At 44.8% G+C, this 17,544-nt stretch overlaps 1 protein-coding gene across 1 annotated transcript in view; it reads left to right on the top strand.

Moving 5' to 3' along the window:
- STARD3 (StAR related lipid transfer domain containing 3) overlaps positions 1-17,276 on the top strand; it is a 34,791-nt gene extending 17,515 nt beyond the window's left edge. The window contains exons 6-14 of the mRNA XM_018555269.1: positions 2,722-2,839; positions 6,453-6,551; positions 6,674-6,825; positions 7,240-7,302; positions 7,944-8,039; positions 9,518-9,597; positions 9,681-9,785; positions 11,070-11,163; positions 16,844-17,276. Coding sequence (XP_018410771.1) covers positions 2,722-2,839; positions 6,453-6,551; positions 6,674-6,825; positions 7,240-7,302; positions 7,944-8,039; positions 9,518-9,597; positions 9,681-9,785; positions 11,070-11,163; positions 16,844-16,951 — 915 coding nt within the window. The 3' untranslated portion in view covers positions 16,952-17,276. The remainder of the gene's footprint in view (positions 1-2,721; positions 2,840-6,452; positions 6,552-6,673; positions 6,826-7,239; positions 7,303-7,943; positions 8,040-9,517; positions 9,598-9,680; positions 9,786-11,069; positions 11,164-16,843) is intronic.
- Positions 17,277-17,544: the final 268 nt, after the last annotated feature.

Genomic DNA, 17,544 nt, shown 5'->3' with positions numbered 1-17,544 from the left:
GGGGGGGGGGGGGTAAGGCAAAAGCTTCAACAATAAAAAGCTAACAGAGGGTCTAGCATTCGCCTACTTGTCTAATTCTTTGTAACTCCAAAATGCTATGCTGAGCAATACCCCATGGAGGAAGAGTTTAAAACACTGAATCTTCCCATTAAGGATATTCCATGGTTTTTAAGGCCAAGTTGACAAGCATCAGAAAACCCTTATTTTCCTTAGCAGGCCCTGTCCTTCAACCTTCTGTTGCTGTCATGGCAATTTGTTAAGTTCTTTACAGGTGTGTTTCTCCAACCTCATCAGACCCCCTTCAGGCACCTCATGGACTTTTCCAAATCGATGGGATCTTCTGCCCCTGGCTTTTTTACCACCCTGATTCACAGTCTCTAGCATTAAGGGACTGGTCTTAAGCTATAGAGGCCTTTCTGACTCTGTCATTCCTACTCCTCAGAAAGCTAGGAAATCCATGTAACGCAAGGTCTATTATTGCACGTAGAAAGCATACTTAGCCTGATTCAAGGAAATATTATCCCAGGAAATACTCTGTGGAATGGATCCTGACATTTCTACAATCCAGTCTGGATCAACAATTAGCTTTGAGTACCATTTAAGGGACAAATTTCAGCTCTCGCAATTTTGTCCCAAAGACCGATTTGCTTCGCATTTGCTTGTCAAGGCTTTTTTACAAGGTGCAGCTGACATAGTTCCATCTGCGCAAACATTGTAGTGGAACTTGGTTCTCTCAGCTCTTCAAAGACCACCTTTTGAACCTTTCGGAGATATCCATTTGTTTACTTTAACTCATAAAGTGGCTTTCCCCATTGCCATCACCTCTGCTAGGCAAGAGTTAGCAGCCTTATCTTGTAAAATCCCTTGCTTAGGGTGTTTTGAGGCCCAGAGCCATCCATCTCCCTGTCTTATTCCAGTTAACCCTAAGAAGATATCCCTCCATTGCTTGGATGAGGTTAGAGCTGTTCATATCTACTTCTCAACTATGGCTTCCCTGGCTTTCGGATTGACTCTTTGTCATTTCAGAAGGCACTTGTAAGGGACAACCTGCTTCTCATTCCACCATTTCTCTGTAGCTCAGGCAGGTCATTTTTAATGCCTACTGTCCTAAGGATAAGGTCAATGCACACCCTACTAGATCTGTAGGTGCTTCCTGGGATTTGACATCAAGCATCTATTTCCCAGATATGCAAGGCCGCTATCTGGTCTTCTGTTCACACGTTCTTCAAGTTTTACCAGGTGGATGTCCAGCCATCTGCGGTTGCTAGCTTTGGATGTAAGGTACTGCAGACAGCTCTTTAAGCTTCAGGCAACTGCCGGAGACACTGCTGCTTCCACATGGAGTCTTTAGCTTTCTTGATCATACAGTACAGGACACAGGCGGATTCAGATATATGCAGGCATAATCAGGTGATTGGCCACAGTTTTTTTATGCCAGAGCTCTTAGGTGATGGATGTCTCCTCTCTGAGTAGACATGTATATTAATTTGCCTACCTTTTTCCTGTAATTCTTCAATCAAACTTTCTCTTACTGCAATTGGCCACGGTGGCAATTTTGCAGCTTCTGGATCGGTGTCCCATGGCAAAGGGCCCTGCCAGATGGAGGACGCGGTAAAGGCCTGCAATGTTGCTTCAGCCACTGGATCCCCCATTAAGCGCCCACCTTGGCATGTCATGTGGCACATTGGGTTAGCTGCAGCATGCTATTTCGGTCCAGGGCATTGGCATATCTACACTGGTGTGGCCCCCGTTCCTGAAGGACCCCTTCGCGATATGAAGGAGTCCAGGCCTTCTGTATGACCCTTCCTGTGGTCCTGCCTTCTGGGCTGTTCTGCAATCTTTTCAATCTGTGTGCCTCAGCTTTCTCTGTGCCCCTTCCTCCCTAGATGGCTGCATGTTGCGGTGGTCATTTTGAGCTCCTTGCCGGTCCCTATGGTGCGCAGGCAGTGCTTCGGATGCCTATGGGCTGGCTGGATTCCCCAGCTGGTGCCTGTGCAGTGAGAACAAATGGAAATACAAAAACCTGCGCTTGTGGAAAATAAAGAAAAAAACCGGAATAGCTAGTGCAGTGAGAACAGCCTTGGCCATATTTGTGCTGGCAAACAGCAACACCCTCGCAATATGCAGTGAGCCAGTCTTCACTAGGCATGTGAGGGGGGCTCTATTGGGATTTTGAATTAATGTGGGGAGGTACAGGGACCAGGAAAAGAGCCAGTGTGTGCACTTCAAAGGTTGAGCAGTCCATTCTACTTTCCTTTCTGATATCTTTGCTTAAAACTTCTTCCAGTACAGAAAGGGTTGAAGTATGATGTCACTGTGAGTGTGGCTACGAATAGCAGGCATAAGATCACTTAACATGGAGATATAGAGGAGAGCTATAAACACATCGATACAATTGTTTGGTTTAAAGAATGCAATTTTTTTACATTGATTGTACATAAAAGACAATACGACCAGTTGTTTTCATTGCAAATTAATGATCATTCTGGTGGAAATTCAGAGCGATTTAGACAATGTAGACCTTTTTTTTACATTGAGTAACATGGTCAGTTTGGCAAGCTTCAGGAAAGGTCATTTCAGGTTGAGTGTGTGCAGGCTATATAGCTCTATAACTTAAAACTGTATACCTTCTTCTGAACTAGACACAATTATGATGGCGCACTTTGAGGTTGGTGCCCATTCATCTGTATAAATTATACTTTTTTTTTTTTTTTCTTTTAGCTTCTGTCTAAGGGGACATTTGGGTATTTGCTGCCCATTATGTCCTTTGTTTTGGCCTGGCTGGAGACATGGTTCCTGGATTTCAAGGTTCTTACACAAGAGGCTGAGGAGGATAGATGTAAGTGCACATTAAGAAAGAGGAGACGAGAGGGTATGTTTGGGGTGGAAGTTGACAGCTTTAGTCTTTCCCAATATCCTGCAATCAATTAAATGCTAGAAGAGAACGCCATCAAGTGTGTACATTTACATGAATCTTTATATGATATGATAGTATAGCCCGACCTCTCAGAGACAAGTCGTCTGTGTGCTGTTTTTAAAAAAAAAAATTTAAAGATCATTTTTATTGATTTTAGTGGGGGGAGAAAAAAAACATGTTATAAAAACTTGTAAAAGAAACCCAAGTAAACAGCTAACAGTGTATGCCTCTTAGCAGTATTACAAGTGAAGAATACATAAAAGGATACCACAGTTTGTGTATTCTTTTAGAACATAATGGGGAAAAAACAAGAGGGGGTAAAGGAAGAAGGGGTTACAATATTAGCAACCCATTAATGTCAAAGAGGGATAGTGTGGGCAGAGTATAACCAGGGTCCCCATACACGGTCAAAGAACTGGGGTCTACCTCGCTTTTCATAGGTGATTTTATAGACTGAGAGGATGTCATCAACCAGCCTTTTCCATCCGTCAAAAGTAGGAGGTGAGGAGGATTTCCATGGAAGGATGCCTTTCTTAGCATAAAAGAAAAGAATCCTTAAAGGAGAACTATGAGGTGAGTGCTTTTCACTCACCTCATAGTTCTAGCCGACCTGCGACAATGAGATTGTCACAGGTCGGCTCAGTAGATCAGGAAGTGAGCGAACACATACCGGCGTTCGCTCACTTCTCGATCTTGTCACGGCTCTCTGCCGGGACGGGAGGGGCTGGATTCCCCCCGCTCCGATCCACCAGCGCTGACTGGGGGAACGGGAGGGGGCGGGTACAGCTGGCTCTAGATAGGCAGAGCCAGCTGTCACTCACGCAGCTGGGCGGATCTCGACATCGATGTCGGGATCCGCTGCGGCGTCTCAGTATACCGCGAGCTGTAGCTCGCGGTATACTGAGCTTAGGGTGACGGGAGGACGCTAGTTTGTGTCCTCCCGTTACCCTAAGGAGAACTATGGGGAAAAGCCCTGACCCCCATAGTTCTCCTTTTACCAGGCGTTTGTTATAGGAGGTTAAGGGTAGATCCTCCATCGGCCCAAGCAGAGACAGACAAACATTGGGAAAGGCCAAAGCAGATTCCTCAAAGGCAGTAATTTAAGACCAATAGGATTGTATCATTCCACAACTCCAGCACCAATGCAAAAATCAGCAGGTTCCATGCAGCCCTTGAAACACATGGAGGAGGGCAAAAAGCCCAGATGATGAAGGGCTACTGGAGTGTAGTACACCTGATAAAATTTTACAGGTTAAATTCTTCTATCCTGAGAGGAGATCGGAGAGGACATATATGTATCAAATTCTTGCCAGTCATCAGAGGTAATTTGGGGTATCAACAGTTGCCACTTATGAGTTGCCTTGCTAAAGCGGGAGGAGCTGGAATTACCCAGCTCAGCATAATAAGTAGACATCAGCTTGGCAGTGTTCTCCCTGCATAACAGCTTCTCCATAGAAGACACGGATAGTGTCACAGAGGTACCACCAAATTGAGCCCTCACAGCATGGTGGAGCTGAAAGTAGGCAAAAAATCTGGTAGGGGGGTAAACCAAGCATTGCCTGTAAAGCTGGGAATGTTAGTAGCTTCCCTTCCCGAAACAGATCTTGAATAGATTTAACACCTCGAGAGGACCAGAACCCAGCCGGAGGATTTACCCCATAAAGCTGGTCATACACCTTACAATTATCTGCAGATTTTCTGTGGTCAGATGGAAAAGGTGCAATAGATTCCTCCATCTACACTTAACTGTGTGGATGGACCAAGCCCCCGTAATCTTGCTGGTCTGCCCTGCTGGCTCTCAAAACACCTGAACAATGCCTGCATCCAATCAGATTGTTCAGGTATTTTGACAGCCAGTGGGCTGTGGGACGACTAGCAAGATACTGAAGCTTGGCCCAGCGGGAGATTCCTTCATCCATACAGCTTAGCATAGATGGAGGAATCTGTTGCACTTTTTCCATCTGACCATAGAAAATCTGCATATAATTGTAAGGCGTATGGCCAGCTTTGGGGGGCATTAGGGGACATGGACCAATTTTGGCAATGAACTCTAGGCACATAATGAAATGTACGGACAGTTGTCGAAATCATGGAACTTCCCGGGCGCCAACACCACTGACCATGATGCAGCATATTTTGGAGGGGTTCAAAAGAGGAAGCTATAGCGGCCTCTGTGGCCGTACATGCATTGCCAGGATTGGGAGTCAACCAGTCATGTACTAAGTTTCTAAGTATTGCAACTCCCTCCTCATTGGCCTTCCACTACACAGGCTATCCCCCCCTTCAGTCTATCATGAATGTAGCTGCTAGACTCATCCACCTAACCAACCGCTCAGTGTCTGCAACCCCCCTCTGCCAATCCCTGCACTGGCTTCCAATAGCCCAAAGCATAAAATTCAAAATATTAACAATCAGTTACAAAGCCATCCACAACTCTGCACCCGGCTTTATCTCAAACCTGGTCTCAAAGTATCACCCTAACCATCGGCTCCGCTCATCCCAAGACCTCCTGCTTTCCAGCTCCCTTGTCAACTCCTCCCATGCTCGCCTCCAGGACTTCTCTAGAGTCTCTCCCATGCTCTGGAATTCTTTACCCCAACCTGTCTGTCTGTCGCCCACCTTGACTGCCTTTAGGCGGTCCCTAAAGGCTCATCTCTTCAGGGAAGCCTGTCCCACCTCAACCTAACCACTGAACCGTCATGTTCTCAAACAATTCATCCCCACGCAGCTACCTCCTCATGTATCACTTCCCCCTCCCTTTTAGATTGTAAGCCCTCCTTACCATCTTGTCTTGAATTGTATTGTGATTGAAATGTCTGCCCTATATTGTAAAGCGCTGCGCAAACTGTTGGCGCAATATAAATCCTGTATAATAATAATAATAAGTAGTATAAGAAAAAATGGGGAAAGGCCAAACCAACGTTTGAGGAGGGGAGCTGCAAATCCATTCCATCCTGCTCGCGGTATACTGAGACGCCGCAGCTGAAGCGGATCCCGACAATTATGCCGGGATCCGCCCAGCTGCGTGACTGACAGCTGGCTCTGTCTATCTAGAGGCAGTGCCAGCTGTACCCACCCCTTCCCCTGTCCGTTCCGCCAGTCAGCGCTGGCGGGGAGGGGGCAATCCAGCCCCACCCCCCCACGGCAGAGAGCCGTGACAGGATCGAGAGGTGAGCGAACCTGGTATGTGTTTGCTCACCTCCCGATCTACTGAGCCGACCTGTGACAGTCTCATTGTCACAGGTCGGCTAGAACTATGAGGTGAGTGAAAAGCACTCACCTCATAGTTCTCCTTTGAACTTTGTGGTATCCGGTAAGAGTAATGCCAGATATATGGACACTGTTATCAGCACTGATCTTGGCCAGAGAATAGGATGGTCTTGTAGCCTGACATTTCTGGTTTTAGAGGGATAGAATAGAAGTAAATCAAAAATCAAGCTTCTGAGAGTTAAGGATATATTGTTATAACTTGGCGAATCAGATCATAAGAAACATTTGTGACTTGCTCTTGTTAAATCTTTATTTGTACCGACAGGGCATCTGGCTGCTCAGGCTGCTGCCCTTCGCCCTCCTCTACTTTACCCAGGGGCACCCTCTGATGGTCAGTTTTATTCCCCCCCAGAGTCCTTTGCAGGTGAGAGTACATTCTGTTTTTGTTTTTTTGTTTTTTAAGAAAACTAGCTGCATATTTCCTTCCATCTGCTATCTGGTGATAATTGAATCAGGAACACATTAGATCTGTCTCTTCCACCCCAGGGTCGGATGATGAATTTGATGATGATGAAGCCGTGGGGAGGAAGGCAATTACTGCCCAGGATCGAGAGTATGTAAGGAAGGGAAAGGAGGCCATGGAAATTGTAGAACAGATACTGGCTCAGGAAATCAACTGGAAACATGAAAAAAGCAATGTGAGTACTCTACTGCTGCCTTTCCTTATTTTCGTCAGGGTACCCGACCCTCTCTAACCTGTGTGTGGTCTTTTCTTCTACAAATATACTATGATTGATTCACAAAAATTAGAATAACAAAATTTGAGAGTTTTAGATATCAAAGTAATTTATTTTATACTTATTTAATCCTTATGGCAATACCACAACTTTTCCATCCGCATATGTTTGTTTGACTACCGTCCTATTATTTGAAAGGGTAAAGTATGTGTAAGATGAGCTTTACCTCTTGTTTGCACAGCTGTGTTCAGTGTGCTTGCAGTTAAAGCAAAACCATTTTCCCCTTTACACCCACAGCAGACTTGCATCCTCTTTTGTGGGTGTAGCTTACAGAAGTGTGTCATTCTTTAATAAATATATTTCTTTGTATTGCAGGAAGTTGGAGACGTTGTGTATACACTTGACATCCCATTTCATGGAAAGACATTTATCCTAAAGGTAAGAGAAGAAGATAACAGTATAAAACTGTAGTTGGTTTTCAAATGAGAACAATATTAGAGTGAGTTTCCAGTAAAAAGGGGAATCTAGGAGAGCCGCCAGCCCACCACAATGGGCCTTTGTACAAGCCCTTGAAAGAGATTTTGCCAACAGGTGGCTCAGCCTCCAACTAGCTAACTCAATAATCTAATGTAAAGTAAACCAGTAGAACTGAAAATAATCTTTTTTTTTTTTTTATTGGACATCAGTAGAAAGTAAAATTATGCTGTTATTGGGTATTGCACTTTGTATTTTAGCTTTGCTTAGTACAGTGCATTATTGGAAAAACTTACAAGTCCTGGTAAAATATAAAACTACTGGAGGCATGTTTAAAAGCGAACTATGGCCAAACCTTTTTTGGCCGTAGTTCTCTTTAGGGTCACAGGAGGACATTTACTACTGTCCTCCTGTGGCCCAAAACTCAGTATATAGCAAGCTATTGCCCGCTTTATGCTGACAGCTGAAAACCGTGCTACAGCCGGGAAAGATCTCGACAACATTTTTTTCAGTGAATCCCTTTCTGCTTGTTCACCAACATATACCTATACACATCCAGGTGTACAAGGTTTTGAAACATTTTAATATTTTTTCAATTCTTTCAGGCTTTTATGCAGTGTCCTGCAGAGGTTGTATACCAAGAAGTTATCTTACAACCTGAGAAGATGGTCTTGTGGAACAGAACTGTGGCTGTGTGTCAGGTTAGTGTGAATGAGTTAGAAGAAAAGGCTGTTGGCCAGGTAGTATCATTTGAGATAAGGTTCTGAAGTGACCTACTATTGAGACAGGTAAATTCAATCTTTTGTGTTTTTGTTTTAATGTTTACTATATCCAACCCTAAAATAAACATTTACGGTACTTAATTTCAGTGGTCATTAAATATTTTATATTTACCATGTAAAGCCAAAAGGTGGAGCTGTATGCAAGTTCTATGCTCTGCGAAGTTGCTTCCTTACTGCTACTGTTTAACAATAGACCTGAATGCCACAGAGGAAAAATACCTTCTTCCCTCTCTTCCAACAGAGACTGGAACATTCTTTATTAGTCAGATCTGCTAAGGGTCGTCAAGAAGCAAGTAGGGCTGAATTAACTAATCAAATGAATTGATAATAATTGATAATAAAAATTGTTGTCAACGATTCTCATTATCGATGAATTGATCTGCCCTAGATGTGACACGAGACTACCAATTAGGAAAGAGCTAGTGGCTGTGCCGACCGATCCATGCTGTAAATCTAGGTGGAGGGTGGTGCTGACCGTGGCAGTGGGTTGGGTTGAATTGTAGTGCAGAAGCAGGAAGATGGAAGTTGTACGGAGTTAGTTTGGCTTCCAGAGCTTCTTCAGGGTTTTATCTGTGCGATGGTTGAGAGTGGACATAGCCAGCATGGAGCAGCCCGTGCCGAAGAAGTGAGTGTCTCACCGAGGAGCTCTGTCCACTCCGTGCCCAGTGTGATCATATATTATGTGCTGACTACCTCCGAAGAGGGCACTGACATGTCATTGACTGTAACAGCACTGACACACTGACATCACACAAACTGCAACAGTATTGACATCTCACTCTGTACCAGCACTGACACACTGACATGTCTCACCCTGTACCAGCACTGATTTGTCGCACCCTGTACCAGCACTGACACACTGACTTGTCGCACCCTGTACCAGCACTGACACACTGACTTGTCGCACCCTGTACCAGCACTGACTTGTTGCACCCTGTACCAGCACTGACGCACTGACTTGTCGCACTCTGTACCAGCACTGACAATTGTTGACACCGCAGTGATCTGTACTGTTAGGACAGACAGTGCTCAGATCTAGTTTACAACTGATCATGAAATCTGCCATCACAGTACTCTCAGGGTTAATTCAAGTTAACCTAACTACCCACAGACCCCTCCTTAACATTACTTGGGGGAATGGGTAAGATTTTTAAGCAAGTAAAAAGAACTTAAAAATGTAACCAGCAGTTTTAAATATGTTTTAAGCTATGCAGCGTGAATGGAAAAATGTAGCCAGTATAAAGTAGATGTTATCCCAGTTGACTACAAATATGGAAATACACTTGAAGTATAGTTGCCCATCTTGTGCTATTTCCCGTGAAGGTCTCAGAGTTGCTCTATATCCCAGTAGTGCTGCTTGATTACATTCTGATCCATGCTTGTCATCTATTTCTCAGGTCCTCCAGCGTGTAGATGATAACACACTTATATCATATGATGTAGCAGCAGGAGCAGCAGGTGGGGTGGTGTCACCTAGGTTAGTACCTTGCCTTTTGGATGCTTTTTCTTCATATAAACAATAGCTAGCCAACTTTTACTAATGATCATTTCTTATACCAGGGATTTTGTGAATATACGCCGTATTGAGAGAAGAAAAGATCGGTACTTATCGGCAGGCATTGGAGGAACTCATCCTTCCAGACCTCAACTTACAAAATATGTCAGGTAAGATGCTCGTTTGTGAATCTAATGCAAATATGTCAAACACAAGGCCTGCGGGCTGAATCTGGCCTGCAAGCCCATTTTATGTGGCCTGTGCACCTCTCCTGCAACTTTAAAATTTTAAACCGAACATGGCGCTGCAAACAGGCACCAGGCATTACAGAGAGGCTGCCGAGGTCCCCAGCAAGGTCCCGGGAACCTTCCTGTAAATCAAAGCGCCGATTTACCGCGCCGGCAATTTATCTCCTCCTTCCTGTGGATCCATGCCGCTCCCACCTTCCGAGACCCCTAGTGAGACCGCACAGCCTACCTGAGAATCTGCACAGCCCACCTGAGAATCCGCAAAGACCACTATATACCCCAACATAGCCTACCTGTGAAACCACACAGACCACCATATACCCCGCATAGGCCACCTGAGGATCCGCACAGCCAGCCATAGACACCACATAGCCTACCTGAGAATCCACACAGCCCACCATAGAACCTGCACAGCAATCCGAGAATCCACACAGCCCACCATAGAACCTTCACAGCCAGCTGATAGTCTGCACTATTACACTAATTGCCCTTATTTTTCCTTAGACTTTTACTTTCAGAGCTAGTTATTACTAAAATCAGTAATAGGCAATTCACAGAAGGCTATCACTGTATAGGGGGTTTAAAAGTTATAAGCTCCCTTTATGATTAGCAATACAGTGAAGTAAAAAAATGAATACAAAATTGTCTGTCCACACACACATAAAAATGTGTACCTAAGACACACACATTTAGGTAAACATCAGTTGGTGAGACATCATTCAGGTACCCATTCAGGTACCCAACACAACAGGAAGCCATTGAGGAAACTGACGGAAAGAGAGAAAGAGAAACAAACTAAGAGGGAATAAGCTAGAAAAGGAAATGAAGCAGGTAGGGAGAGAGGGGTTCCCCTACATTAAGGAACAAATCCCAAACCTAATCTGACGCCCAAGAGAGGTATGACTGAAGATGGATTGAACCAGACAGGTCTATCCAGGTGCCCCCATGTAGTGAAAGTGTCATATTTTTTTTTTGCTGAAAATATTGGTTTGATAAACAGTTGATGAAATATTGTGAAACCCAACAGTTTGCAACTACCATATTCATAGTGTACAGATTTTCTGCTTTCAGAGTATATATTGTGTTGTGGTTATAAGTATTCTTCCAATGGGCATTTTAGCATTTGTGTTTATAAATGCAAAAATGTTTTTTTTTAATTTTGGTCTGACAATGAAAAGGTTAATGTATAATGATTTATCTGTTCAGGGGAGAGAATGGACCAGGCGGCTTTGTTGTTCTAAAGAGCTCCAGGAACCCATCCGTCTGCACTTTTATCTGGATCCTCAACACTGATTTGAAGGTGAGTTTATAGGAAAACACAGATTAATTGTTTCTTGGCTGTGACATGCTGATTGTGCAATTTTAATTTAGAATTGCAGACATTTTACTGTTATTTATAAAGTCTTTTGAACTATTTTCCTGAATTACTGTAGAGGCGGAAGAAATGTGCATAGATCAAGAACAGTTGACTTTTTAGCGTAGTCCCTACTGGCTACCCTGTGCATGACTAAGGGGTCTATTCACTAAGCTGCCAAGGGCAGCTGAGTGAACAACCGACCCCAAGTAAAGTGAGCCGAACACTGTTCGGCTACTCACTTCAGGCTGGTACGGCTGATTCTGCCATACATCGGCTTGCTTCGAGTCGGCCGAACAACAATAGTTTCCTATTGTCCGGCGGCTCTGCTGCCGTCAAAAAAAACAACTCTCTAGGGCGCTCTGGGAGCCTCCCGCTCCCGGCCGCCCAGGAGAGAAACACTGCTGTGTCGTTTGATAGACTGCAGTAGATGAGAATTGCCAAAAATGTATCATTACAAACATAATTTGCTGTTTTAAAAAACCTGGCATTGACAAAGAAGCCTGTCCTGAGAGAAATATGTTGACTCTATTTTCAAGGACCACATGGACAAGAGGTTAGAAGCACTCTTTAAAGCTTTATATTTGCCCTTGCAAGCCAAGCTATGGATGCTTATTTGTACATCCCCATTTTTCCTGCTCACCACTGCTATCTGAGTTTTGCTGTGGACATGCAACACTACCAATTTGTTGTTCTTCCATTCAGCCTTGTCCATTGCACCTTGGATCTTCACCAAGGTGCTGGCGCCTGTTTTGTCTTCTCAAAAGAGCAGTCAGTGTGAGCCGTACAATACAACAGTCATCAAATGATACTGAACCTGCAGAGCTTTAGATTGGGCCTGTATCTCCAGATGTCGATGCTGGAACTCTGTCATCACTTGGATCTTGGTCATGGCCTTGTCCAGGGTCCTCTTTCCCCCTAGAAAAGTTTAAATCTCTCTGCTCCTATGCTCGGTCGTTGCAGTCCAGAAGTCGCCAACCATTACATTTTGCATGAGGGTTCTGGGCTTAATGGTTGTCGCCTTCACAGCAGTCCCATATGTTCCATTTTACTCCAGGCTGTTACAGCTCAATGTACTGGCTGCATTGGACAAACAGGCTCAATCTCTGGATCTCCCCATTTGCCTGTCCAGCAAGACAAGGCTTTCCCTGGTGTGGTGGATCTCGGCACTGCAGTCCACAAAATCCTTCATTCCGATGGTCTGGAAAGTGCTCACAATGGATGCCAGCCGGTGTAGCTGGGGATCAGTTCTGGAAAACCTCTTGGTTCAAGGGACCTAGTCATTGGAGGAATCTTGTCTCCTGATCAACCTCCTGGAAATTAGGGCTATTTGGTTGTCCTTTTGAGCACTGGACTCCTCAGAATTCAGTCAGACAACACCATGGCTGTGGCTTACATAAGCACTAAAAAGCGCCAAATCCCAGCCCTGTCTGCTGTACACATTCCAGGTGTGTACAATTGTCAGGCAGACTTTGTCTATCAGTGTCTGGACTCTGGAGAATAGTCCCATTACCACAGGTGTTTCAAGACCTTTTTTGCAAGTGGAGGGGGTGGTGGCAGACATGGACCTCCTGACATAAAGGTTAAACAACAAGCAGGGCTAGTTTGTCACCAGGACCAGAGGTCCCCCGCCTTTGCAGTGGATGCCTTGGTGACTCGTGGGATCCGTTCAGCTTGATTAACGTCTTCCCTCCTATGTAACTTTTGGCTCACCTCCTTCACAGGATCGAAACACAGGGCATTCCTGGAATTCTCATTGCTTCCAACCAGCCCAGGAGTCCTTGGTACAAGGAATTATTCAAACTTCTGGCAGACTCTCTGTGGGCACTTCCGGATCCTGCAAGACCTCCTGTCCCAAGGACTGGTATTCCACCCTGCTTCTCGGTCACTGGCTTTAACGGCTTGACTGTTAAAGCCCAGGTTCTGCAGGACAGAGGCCTTTCACACAGTGTCATCCCTACTTTAGGAAATAGACTTCCTGCAAGGTACATCTTTGCTTGGTGCGAAGCACCTTCCATGGAAATACTCTGTGGGGCGCATCTTATATTTGTCCTGCAGGGTGGACTGGAGCAACGTTTAGCCTAACTCTACTCACAAAGTTGCCTTTTTTTTTTTAACATCCATTCTGCCGGGCCTGTTTCTGAGATGGCGGCCTTGACATGTAAAGAGCCCTTGTCAACCACAGGAATAATTATAATGTTATAATAATATCATTATATTATAATATAATATGATCAATATTTTTGAGACCTAAGGCCTACTTTTATCGTAATGTGGTCTCTGCCTTCCACCTTAACCAGTGCAGTATGTTGCCATCCTCATGTCCTACACCTAAACATCCTAAAGAGGTTTCTCTGCACTGTTTGGACATGGTTCAGGCTGTATGAGTTTTCCTCTCTGCTACAACTTCCATCTTCGTGTCTGACTTGATGGGGAAGCTGACTTTATATTTGGTGGATTAGTCAAACTATCATTCAGGCTTATGAAGTAGTCAAGGCTTACTCTACTGGAAGCATTAGTCAATCCTGGGCCTTTCAGCATCGGGATTCAGTATCCCAAAAACCTGTGTACAGAATACCAGATTGCAACCTTGCCATCTGGGAAATGGTAGCCTGATGTCAAAGCCCAAGAAGCATTCACAGATCTAGTAGAGTGCACTTAGACAGGAAAGCATTGAACCCCAACTTTTGGACTAGACGTTTAGAAGGTGGTCTATATGAGCTACCTAGAGATGGAATGTGAAGCTGGTGCATCCTTGCAGGGACCATCCGGGATTGCAAAAAGGGAATCTGTCTTTTTGGAAAAATAAGGCAGTGGCTGAGGGATGGCCATTAAACTGCTCGAACCACATGAAGACAATGGAGGGAGATTTCCATTCTATGAACTGCAGCCTGGTTGAGGTGAAAAGCAAAAATTACCTTATTCAAAAAGTTGTCTGCATCTGGAATGTAAACCAGGCTAGAATGTGAATTTCTGTTGGTCCCTCAGGCAGCTTTAGAGCTGAAGGCAGTGCCCAGGTTCTCTTGTTCATGTTGGTGCCTGTTAGCATTTCTTTGCTGCTTCCCAACCCTCAGTTGGACTGCTTTTGAATGTCCCAAAGGTAGAAGACTTCCAGTGCCCTCAATGGACAAGATACAAAAAAGGATTTTTGTACTTGCCATCAAATCCTTTTCTTGGAGTGCATTAGGGACACAGGTCCCACCTGTTTATTTTATCATACTTTAGGTACTGCTTGCCACAAAACTGAGGCAGGTTTGCCAGTATCCAATCCTCCTGTAGGAGGTAGTATAACCAAAGGTGAGAGATTTCATGTGTCCTCAATGGACTCCAAGACAATATCACCAAAACAAAGCCTTATTTGTCTCCTAAATACACTATACACTGAGTGGCCAGATTATTATGACCACCCCATCAGTACTTCGTTGGGCCGCCTCGTGACTCCACGAGATGTTGAAAGGTGATGTGAGGAATCTGACACTGCACTATTGCCTTTCTGTTGTCTTGTACCAGTCTTGCCACTCTCCGTTCTGCCCTAACATTGACTAGTCGCTGACGGCCACAATTCGCACCTTCAGACCCAGATTTTCGGCTGACAGTCCAGTCTTTAAACACTTTAACAACAGCTGCTCTTGAACATTTAATTAATTCTGCTGTTTTGCTGATACTCGCTCCATGGCTCCAAGCGCCAACAATCATCCCACGTTCAAAGGCTGTTAAATCGCGTTGTTTACCCATATCTTCAGAAAAAAATCACTTCTACTGTCGTGGTAAACAACCTGCTCCCCTATTTATAATGGTCTGGCCCTCTAGCAACTTCAGCGTGAAATTATAGCTAATTTGCCTACAAACGTCAGAATAATCTGGCCACTCATTGTAGCTATCTGTTATCTCAAGTAATAACAAATGTATTACTGCATAAATGGGCCCCTAGCAAAAATTTTAAAAGGTCTCCGGTCCATAAGGGGTATACAGATGTGAAAGCTGAAATGGTTTAATGACATGCATCTGAGATAGATTACCCCAGACTAGTTTTAAAATGGCTTATAAGACCAGTGACTGACTAGTGTGAAGGACGTTATTAAAGCGCACTTAAACCCAAGAACAAACATTTAATATATTGCGGCTTACCAGTCCTTAGATGTGATGGTTGCATTACCTTTCTTTTTTCTCACGTGGTGATCCTATGAGTAACACGTGTCCTGTTCGAGGTTGACAATGTACACTCGTCATACTGTATCTAAGAATGAGCAGTGTTTATCGCCTTAGGCTAGGACTGCAGAAACGCTTCCCTCCCTCTTCGTCTCAATAGCATGGGGGTGCTCTATAGTAGGGATGCGCTGATACCGAGTACCGGTGTCGTGTGCCCAGATTATCAGGAAGTTGGGCGGCGGATCATCAACCTGCCCTTGAAGCTGGTGTTCTAGCAAAAGAAAGCTAGCTGTACATACCGAGGCTTCCTGACCAATCAGGAGCCTTGGTGGCGGGTCATGAGGTGCCGGGTGGCGTGTCATGATCTGCCTCCCGACCTCCTGATTTGCTAGGAAGCCGGCATCACTTGTTGCTAGGTAGCCTGGCTTCCTGACCAATCAGGAAGCCTCGACGCGAGTCATGACGTGCCTCTCGGCTTCCTGATTGGTTAGGAAGCCAGTCTGCTTACCAACAAGTGCAGCTGGCTTCCTAGTCCATCAGGAGGCGGGTCATAACCCAGCGCCCTGCTTCTTGATTGAAAAGGAAGCCTGCTCCATGCTCCCTCTGCACTTGCGGTCGGAGGGAGATCTTCAGTAGATCGGCAATCTGTGCCCACGTGGCAATTGTATCAAAAAAAGCGCTAATCCCCACACAGTCACGGAATCGCACTGCAGTGCCATTCTTTTTTAATGGCACCCCAATCACAAGCGGATTGCGTGGTTTCCTGCCACGATTCCGCCCGTGCAATCACACATGATCGTGGCTGAAAAAAAGTGTTCAAAAAAAAAGGTACACGTACCTTTTTTCAGCAATTGCAGCACGGATATAAACGCACGCTCCCGGGACACGCATCCTGGGATCGCCGAGTTGTGGCTTCACTCAAGGCCTGTGTCTAAGAAAGAAACCACTGGATCAGCATGAAAGCCAGTCGCTCGCTCACTTCTCGATCTATCCCTGCAGAGAGCCGTGACTGTCACTCATGGCTCCCTGCAGGGATTCCCCCAGTCCGATCCTCCAGCGCTATATTGAAGTCATGTTTTACCCAATTTCTCCAGTCCTGCCTACTCACAGATCTCCCGTGCAGCCCCTATATTGGTACTTCTGGTTGTGGGACAAGTATGCACGTTTCTCTTGCTCCAGAGCACTGGTGTGTGTGTGTTACCCCTAAGTTAGGTGCTGCCTGAAGGATCCTGAGGAACCTAAAAAAACAAAGCTAGAATGCTAAGCAGAGTGATGTGGAATCTTCTGTAGTTTACGCTCTCTCAAATTCAGATCCTCAGTGCATAAGTACTAGTGAGCAATAATTATTGATTTGCATAGGCAAAAGCATCGTTATCTATAGTAATCCATATCTGTTCAATGCATGTAATCATTTATTTGTGAACTTCCTTCATTCAGTTGATCGGCATTTAATTATGTTTTCTTTTTTTTCATGCAGGGTCGGCTACCTCGCTACCTCATTAACCAGAGCCTGGCTGCTACCATGTTTGAGTTCTGCAGCTATTTGCGCAAGAGAGTCAGTGAAGTTTACAGCGGCCAGTTATAAGATCTCTTCCAGAAAGAATGAATTTGCGCTGCCTCCCATCTGCACTGACGGCAGCTGCTATTTGCACGTTAATCCTCTGTTCTAATTAAAAGGATGAAGGACCGTCCCGTCCAGCATACTTACTGTCCCCAATGTCTTCTGAAATCTTGTGCTTGCCTTTCCAGTGCATGTCACCACTAGAAGAGACTTTGGTTTCTAATGTCCAGTAAGGCATCTCTGGGGAATTTTTGATGTACCATACTGAATTGGTGAAATCGGGTGATGTGTTGATGGTTGGCGCACCCCTTCCTGCAATGTTGGTCACTGCATTGTTGTAGAAGACCTCATAGGTTGGTGAAAGATTGTCTGTCTGAGCCACTTATCAAATAGAATTTTGTGTTTCTTTTTAACTGACTGACAGGGCTTCCTCCATGTTTGGGGATGATGGTTACCCCATGCTGGGCATGGAGAGTTTAACTCTTAAAATACTTTTTAATGGTTTGCAGAGGTCCAGTTTACAAGTGGCTAAGCTCCCAATACATTTCTAACCTTTTTTCTGGCTGTAATGTTTGAGTAAGTGGACAGCTTAGACAAGTAACTCGAGTGGATGCACT

This window comes from Nanorana parkeri, unplaced genomic scaffold (assembly GCF_000935625.1).
Source record: "Nanorana parkeri isolate BGI_ZX_2015 unplaced genomic scaffold, ASM93562v1 scaffold190, whole genome shotgun sequence".
Taxonomy (NCBI): Eukaryota; Metazoa; Chordata; class Amphibia; order Anura; family Dicroglossidae; genus Nanorana; species Nanorana parkeri.
This window is presented reverse-complemented; position numbering and strand designations above follow the sequence as displayed.